Below are 9,168 nucleotides of genomic sequence, written 5' to 3' on the forward strand. Positions count from 1 at the left end.
ACTTATTTAATATCATAGTCATATTTGTAATACTCTATCCTTACAATAATGGGCACAAATGAAAAAAAAAAATATTGTTTCATATTTACTTTTGTGAACTTTTTTCAATGAAAAATACCCATAGTGAAGAATATTTTTTTAAATTTTGAAAAAACTCTTTCATAGAATTTTTTCCTGTTTTTCTTGTGTATAGATAATTGTATTGTGAGCATAAAAATGGCTAAAAATGTATGGGTCACCAGGCTAAATTTTATGTTAAGGCCGCTAGAATACAACACCTGTTCGGACGGAAATGGCGCGAACCTGGCCAAATTGATTACATGTACATCTGCTAAAAGTTATTTTTTTTTTTTAATTCTTAATTCTTTCTATAATTGAATACTAAATAATCTGAAAGGTGATATTGTCTTATCAGTACTAAGTCAATTATCTTACATTATATGAACAACACTGTCTTTGTACTAAAATGCGATGTGAAAACACAACCACAAAAATAGCAAGATACCTGTCAGGCATGATACTTGTCAATACAACATAAACCAGTATCAACATTTGATTATTGATAAAACTTATCAAAAATGTTACTTCATTCAAGATTCATCATATTTAAGATTGTCTGTAACATGTTTCAACAAATGTTGACTTCAGTTCAGTTTTCCATAGAAAGTGTCGGCTGCGCAGAAAGATGCGCATAAAAAACTATATGAATTCCCTTTAACAGCATATTATGCCATATGTTTGATTCTAAAAATCTAACTTTTTTATTTCAAAGTTCATTTTTGATAAAAGGTATAAGAATATTAATTAAGAGTATAAAGTTCAAGCAAACTATGTATGATTCATGGATAAAAGAGAAAATATTAAACATTTAACGAAAGCGAAACCAGCGAAACAGTTTGTTTTTTCTTGAAGGAACAAGATTTAGCTGACCAAAAGGTTCCTTCTAGCGCATATTAAATATTCTTTTTTAAGAGATCTGTTTTAGCATCATGTTACAGATGTTTAATAAAACAATGATGAAAAATATGTTTTGTTAGGTTTGGTGCATTCTTAACTATTTAGAAATATTTAAAGTTATTTTACACAAACATTTATTGAACATAATAAAAGTTGATATTCATATTTTTTCATAATTCAAAGTAGGTTTTTTCCTTAAATCATAAGCAAGTGCAGTGTACTCCGTGTTATTTTGAAGCATTGGATGCTAATGGCAATACCACTCTCTCTGTTTATATTATATCTATGTTTCTCAGAAATTTTCAGATACAATAAATGTGTGTAAAGGACGCAATGTTTCATCGAGTTTATTATTTAGGAGATATTTAAAATATAAAAAGGTCTAGTTTGAAAAGTCGACAAATAAACACCAACAAGCTTATTGAACATACAGAAATCAGTAAACGAAAAACAATCTTTAGTCAGTCTTAAGATAAGAAGTTCACAGAAAAGAGGCTCTTTACACTAAATCACACTAAATCACTTATCAATTTACCAAATATGTATTTTAAAACTAACGTTGCATATTTGTTACTATGGAAACTACTTACATTTTTCTGACATATAACAACATATAAGTAGACTCAGTGAACCCACTGAACGAAAATAAAAACGTTTTACTAATAACGATTTATTTTTGTAGCAAACTGTACAACTGTTTCATCCTTATGTATTTTAGCATACATTATGTACATTTATCAATTTGTGTGATCAATATCCTACGCAACTTATTTACATGTATATCATTGACAAAAAAAACATAACATACTGCTAGTGACGTGACCAAAGAGTATTTCGTATTTCTCCAAAATTATGAAAAAGGCTGCTTAGATTTCGTAAACGATGGTTACCTATTCTTACGTACATAATTGTATATAAATTATATAAAACATAATTGTACTATAAATATTCCAAAAGATTAACCTTCAAAAAATCCTGGCGACGAATGACACCTTCTACAAAAAAAACCCCTGCATATTTGCTTGTCTATTTCGCTTTATCTTTGGCCATTTAAAACATAATAGTCCAAATGTTATATGATAACCTGACAAACTGCTGCATAGTCTGATTTAAAAGTATAGATATTCAGTACAATAAAATATAATTTTGATATATCCTTAGGAGGGCCGGCAAATATTTATACAATCTCGCCAGGCATACGTGTTTTCTGACAACACAGAAAATGACGTCAGACGACCTTCAGCTTTTCCTGGAAGTAAAGAAAATGGAAGTACACAGGCTAAACTTGAAAACAAAAGTCGCATTTGCATTGGTCTATAGTCAGGGTTCACGCACAGGCACCCCTAAATGTATGCGCGTGGACATATTTGAGAGCTGCAGACCTGGGCATTTCAGCAATATTTTCAAAATGAATTTCCTATTATAAATGTTGATTCTACGGAAGCGTGAAAGGGCCATCAGAGGCTTATACGTTTTAGGGCGTTACAGCTACGGAAAGGATATAAAGTAACTGTTACTGTTACTTATCTATTCCATTTGAGTTGTATTTTCATTCCTGCAAGTAAACAATATACTCATTAAGTGAAAATATTTTAGGTAACTGACAAAACAAATCTCGTTCATCTTCGCCGCTCGAATAGGCATACATCATTTTATAGTCATAAATGCTTAACTCGGGCAACTTTTCCATTGCACCAAATACACCGAGAAAGGGTTCATGTTCACTTCATAAACTTTCTAACTACGAACTCCTTTCTTATGGGGTCATCCTGGATCACGTGAACTGTCTTGCACGTTTTAAGTGCACACTTTTCGCGCTCGAAATCGTTCATTGGATTCACCTCAAAATCATATAAACCCACGAGCACTGCTTTGTGCACGTTTGCAACGTTCTTTATCAATGTCCTGAAAGTAAGAGAGCCCATTTGTATTCTAATCATTGAAACGTTTTCAATTGTGCCCAACTCTGAACAAAACTTGAAGTCGTGGTTTCCGAGATCCATATTTATCAACCAAATGTGTTTCAAGTTTTTTAACAGCGGTATGGTATGTAACATTTTTTCTGTATCAGTTTGTCTAGTGAGAAATCCACAGCAAAAAACATGCAATTTCGGTGCATAAGGCAATGTTTCGAATATCGTCGTCAGAATACTACTTCTTTGGAAATTACCGACATAACAAACTTCTAATGAGGTTGTATTTATTTTCACTTCCGAAATAGGCAAAAAGCCGATTTCTAGCATTTCAAGTTGTGAATGTTTGGACAAGTCTAGTTTTCCTGCCGTACAATGTTCACCATGCTTAGAACACCGAATAAATCCAAGTCCTATGTGCTTCATTGTTGATTTCTGTGAGACGTAATTGGAAAGACACGAGAACTGATTATGTGTCATAACAATGTTTCTGAGATACAACTCTTCCAAATATGGCATATTACAAATAGCTTGAAGGCTCTTATTTGAAAGTTTTATGTGATCATGACTCCATCGGATACCTAACCATCTACCACCCTTTACAATGAAACATTTCAATGTGTTCTTTGCACCTTGTAAAAGACATTCAAGATTTTTATCATCCAGTTCACATTTAAGATCAATCTTTTCAAGGGGAGTTGCTTCATTTACTCCGAGAAGCTGAACTATACTGCTAAATTCGCTAGCCAGTTTCACGTTTCTGATTTTGATTGACTTTAGCCACTTTTTATTCTTTTCCATCAGCGCTGTTACAATTTCTGAATAGCGTGGTCTCTGGAAGTCATCGTCAATGATGAAGTCTTCTATCCTGAACTCGATCATATCGTGATTGTTGTCCATACTTTCAATAGAGCAGTCTACAAATACTGTCTGAAGTTTTTTTATTGTTTCATTGTAACCTACAAAATAATTCCACGAACCCATATCGCTTCTGTAGCCTATTACTGTGCACGAGTTGGCAATAACCTTGCTGAACGTGTGGGATAATTGTTCCGCCATTTGGGGAGAAAGTCCACACAAGAAAATGTAGAAGTTTGAAACGGAAAGGATGTCGTCGACAGAACGACATATTCTTTTAATCTCTTCTATTCCTGTGAAGGACGTTTCTACTCCAAACAAGTAGAGCGCTGCAAAATATTCGTGAAATGTCTTGTGATAAAATGAAACTTTCGCCAGGTTCTCTTGCAAAGGCTCTTTTTGGGTCCTATTTTGTGTCAAAAATCCCGCTGATAGACAAAAATCAAAATATTGCCCAAGAATTTGTTTTGCAAATTCAACATTGAATACCAATGAACATTCTCTATTTTTGTCGAAGAAGGTATAAAAGGCCAGATGTCCCAACGACGTCAATAACTCATAATACTTTTCGCAATAATCATTGAGTTGGAAAAGATGAGGTTTCTCAACTGGCTTTCCTTCAACAACTGGAAGTGAAATTCCAGTTTTTGTAGATTTAATTTCAGCACGATGCAATAGTAGTTCAGTGATATTTGTATAAATGTGGCAAAACGTTTCCCCAATCGTTCCCTTTTTACGCCAGAGACAAATAAGAAATATCAATATCATAGGTATCTCTTTCAACCTGTCGATGCATTTGTCATTTAACTTTGTGTTAAAGTCACCAGTATCGCTTTTAGTCTCTTCCGTGTCATCTTGGCTTAATTGACTATTCGTATAAGTAATCAGCTGCTGCACAGCCGCATAGTTTAATCCTAGTATTTGTACATGCAGATCAATTTGGTGTGAACTTAAGGAAAGTGAACAAAACTTCCAAGTTCTCGTAGTTGTAAGGATCGTGCAATGAGTTCGAGCTTTTCTGTGTGGAATATCATTCTCAGTTTTACATTTCTTTTCTTTAGGATGAGACCACTCGTCGAGACCATCTAATATTATCAGACATCTGTCCTGTGTGAGTATTTCTTGAAGGACATCCATTGTGTAACGCTTCGCCCTAGACAGGTTGCTAAGAACATGAGCTTGAATCATGTCATCAATTTCGCAAAAGGACTGGGGACGGCAGTCTCTCAGTGAAATCAGAAAAAGAAAATCGAACTGACACATAGTTTCAAGATCTTTGTCAAATATAAAGTTGCCTTCCAATTTGCGCGGTTCGTGAGCCTGACACCATGTGAAAGCTAAGCGTTTACAAAATGCAGTCTTACCCATACCTGCTTTTGACGTTATATACAGCTCATTACATCGCTTTATATTGAAAACATCATGCAGTGAAGATATTGTTGTTTTGACGTCTGACCGTCGTGATTTAGCCAGTGGATATTCAACCGCGTTCAATTCTGGTTCAACATAGAAACTTTCAAGTGGAGTATCTCTTTTTTCGAATAATGGTGATAGCGGGATTGTAGTATGGTGAGTCCAGTTGAACGTTAAAAGATCCTCCTTGAGTCCTGAAAGACATAAATAATGATTGACTGTACAAGCAATAAATGTATTTAAAGTTTCTCTTTCCTTCAAACCTTAATATTACTGATTAATATAAACAAAAACTTCAAAAACTACTCACTTCTTTTCAGTGTATCTGTCGTAATTTCATCTGCATGATGCTTCATTTCTTCGAGGGATGATATTCTCGCAATATTTATTTCAGATAATGCCTTATCCTTCGCGGTCAAAATCTCTCCAATGCTATCAGCTTTGGTTGTTTGTAACTGGCTCATCACTTTGACGATTTCTTCAATACATTGATTTCTGGTCTCGCTTAAGCTGTTCTGTAGTTGTTCGTTCAGAATATTTCTGACGTCATCTGTTGTTAGTTCAAGCGCATCGATTTTAAGCTGGAATAGAAATACTATGTTAACAAGTTTCAATACAGCTTATTTGTAGCTACGTTTAATATTTTATCTATAATAACAAGGAGTTAGGTTGTTTTTTTTTCAATTTTAATACACGTACGCGAGCTGATCCAGAAGTAATGACACTCTGTCCATTGCGCATTTATTCATCGTAGTATTGCAAATAGATTGGTACATGAGTATGAATTTATGCTGTTTTCATTTCACTATACATCTTTCATAGCTCCAGTAACATTACTTTTTGATCAATCCTCGATGCACATTTGGATAATTGTATCACCTGCTAGTTTCGGTAGCTCTACAACATTAAAAATAGGAATATTTTTTTCAAAAATAAAAATAAGGTCCAGCACGTCTCAAAACTATGCATACGATTCTAGTTTCATAATAGTTTGTAGAATAATCTTCTTTTCACCAACAATAAATTCATAAAATTCTTAAATAACGGAATTATTTTAATACATTTTTGTTTTTTTTAGTTGTGGCTAATATTTCTCAAGAAGCATACCTTCTTGATATTTTCAGCTGCTTCTTTTGTTGTCTTATTTTCTTCTAAAGCTTTTGTGCTTGAGAGAAACTTTATTAGGGTGTCGATATATTCATTAGATTCCTCTTTCGTGAACGCCAGATCTGATGAATGCCTCACTTTTCTTGTCACATCTCGTGCCTACAAAAAATGTGAAAAATAGATGATGTCCATCGTTACACATTACTATGATAGTTGAAACTCACTGATATTTTGAATGTGAACTGTAAATTTGAATTTGTTTGTCTTGTATGGAGCGAATGTAAGTAAAATAAAACTGCGTAAACGCTAATCTTTTCAAAGTACAGCTCTGTGTTTCATTGTAATGTCGTAGAACTCAATATCTTGCGCTATATGGAAACATTTGAAGACAACGTTTTAATTACCTGTTCACACGAATTTTCGTCAAATGTAGTCTTTAATGGCATAAAATTCAATATGATGCTAAGGATTCCGTTCAGGTCTGTATTTTCTATTGCATCTGTTGTCATATAGCCATCTGGGGGCAGAAAACACTTTGCAACCTCCCAAGCTGAGTCACACCATCTTGTGGCACATGTATTTTTCCAGGATGGGGTATCATGTGCGTGATACAGAAAGATCTTTTCTCTAAGTTTGTCACAAATATGGTTTGGACATGAAGGTAGATTTTTTCGTCTGAAATGACTCCAGTTTTGTACTGGCACAATATTGTCAGTAGTACATGTTGTACAATACATTTTACTCTGAATTTGTTCAGTGGTAAGAATATCCTTTAATACATCATTGTGAAATTTTACAATAGAGTTCATCACAAATTCCATAACCCCTTTCCTTGCTATACTCACAGAGAGTGCTACTTTCAGCCAATTCTGAAATTGTTTGTCTTCAAGTTTTTTCTTGTAGTCTGTCATTTTGATTGTTAATGGAGTATTACAATCAAGGGGTCAGATTCAGATCTCATCACTTTATGTCTGAAGGAATCAAGGCACGATAGACGCCAGTAATGTACAGCGTGTAAATTCATTACTAATCGTCTATTTTGTAATGTAAAAATCTAATATAATATATTTATTATTTTCAAGAACTCTGGTTTTTATATCATATTGTTTATAGCCTTCCTAATTCTTTAAATAATGTGCTTGCCGAACTGAAAGAAGGTTACGTTATCACCTGCAATGAAAAAAAAATCATTTTACTTTAAAATCCATCTGAATATAAATGGGAGTAGCAAAAGTATTTGTCACTAAGAAAATATTTTAAATTTTGAGCCTGTATAAACTCAATCTCAGAGCAACATTTTTGATCAGGTGAATACCGTTGTAACATCATCATTTATCACCTAAAAATATCACATCATTACATGTAGATAAAAGGACATATAAATCTTAATCAAGCATGTGGTTAATCAATCGCATAAATGATATAATATTTGGATGGAATGCCGTAACTGCGACCAAAATAGATATATTTACACAACAATACGCTACACTGAATTATCTAACGTGAAGATATTATAAAAGATATAGGGTAAGGGTAGATTTAACGTTAAGTCATATTACTGTCCTAATGTTTTTAAAAGAGCCGACTGACAAAATGCACGTACGCAAATACTATTTAGGTCACATAAAACGGGTACATTAACCCGTTTGATAAATATGAAAGAGAACAGATTTATTGGCTTATGGCACATCTCGTTACAACGGGTAATTTAGCCGAACCACGTGAATACCAAGTGTAAAGACAAACATCGTATATAATTTCAGCATTTGCGGTATACCTAAAGTTAACAAACGTCGATCGTCAAAACACCAGCAATAAACCGCATTTGAAAAAGGCAGGGAATACAAAACTCTGTACATTCATACTATTGGTTGCATTCATATGAATACTTGGCATTGATAGATGAAATTGGGAATAAAGGATGTACACGTTGAAAGCGTTTTTCAGGCATCATATAATTATGATGCAATTTTAAAGTTTCAAAATGTGTATGTGTGGTGGTTTTTTTTATAAATAATAAACTCAAAACTCATATTGATACTGTATATGTATGCACTTAGAGAAAAAAGAAAATATGTTGACGTTAGCATACAATATAAATATGTAAAACATAGAGGTCTTATATTGTGCGATAAAATATTTCTTTAGGAAGGTCCTTCGGGGTCATAAAACGTATAAAAACTATATAATAACAGTCATTGCTTAAAAAAGTCTGTTCACGAGAGGCAAAATAAAACAACACTCACAACCACAGGCTTAAGTAGAGCTCTATCATGAATGGTCACAAGAAAACGGGGCATCAAAATACGACGAATTTTCTTAATGATTTGCAAATTAATGATACCTATGGGTAGTTTTTTCATATTACTTGTTAAAAGAAAATGTTTTACTTAAACACTAATTGTGCTCATGAAATCAACAGATTTTCTGAAATTTAGTATTTAAGAAGTCAAGAATAATTCTTTACCTAGCAGCCACGTTTGCCACATCTGGTGTAATGCTTAATATGGTAAAAGCGAATACATAACATTTTCTCTAGATATAATCAACAAGGGAGATATATTTTTTTCAAAATTCACACTGCCCTTTTGAAAGAAGTGACAACACAACAAGTAAAGCCATTGCACATTGGACTGAGGAATTGCTTTGTTCTTAAGTTCCAAAAACATTAACGAATATAGCAAAGAGGTTTCTGCCATTGTATTTTGTTTTTTTAGACTGAAAAAGGACTTTTTTTAGAAAAAAAACCCAAAAAAATGTAAGATAACCGTGGAATATGGGGGTTTCAAACGTGGGGTGAAAATCACGAAAAGAACCGCATATTAATATAATAAAATTTAGTTTTATCAAGAAGTTTTCTTTCACTTTTTCTTTCCAGCAGTGACTGATTTTTTTTTGTTTTTTTTTTGGTGAACTATGT

The 9,168-nt window shown here is 33.3% G+C and overlaps 1 protein-coding gene across 1 annotated transcript; it reads right to left on the minus strand.

The window, feature by feature from the left end:
- Positions 1-1,288: 1,288 nt before the first annotated feature.
- On the minus strand, positions 1,289-7,413 carry LOC123536708 (uncharacterized). Its single transcript, XM_053528377.1, has 4 exons — positions 6,653-7,413; positions 6,249-6,407; positions 5,452-5,722; positions 1,289-5,335 (listed from the first exon to the last, which is right to left on the minus strand). The coding sequence occupies exons 1-4, from the start codon at positions 7,157-7,159 to the stop codon at positions 2,679-2,681; spliced, it is 3,594 nt and encodes a 1,197-aa protein (XP_053384352.1). The 5' UTR covers positions 7,160-7,413; the 3' UTR covers positions 1,289-2,678.
- Between the last annotated feature and the right edge of the window lie 1,755 nt (positions 7,414-9,168).

The sequence above is a fragment of the Mercenaria mercenaria genome, chromosome 17 (assembly GCF_021730395.1).
Source record: "Mercenaria mercenaria strain notata chromosome 17, MADL_Memer_1, whole genome shotgun sequence".
Taxonomy (NCBI): Eukaryota; Metazoa; Mollusca; class Bivalvia; order Venerida; family Veneridae; genus Mercenaria; species Mercenaria mercenaria.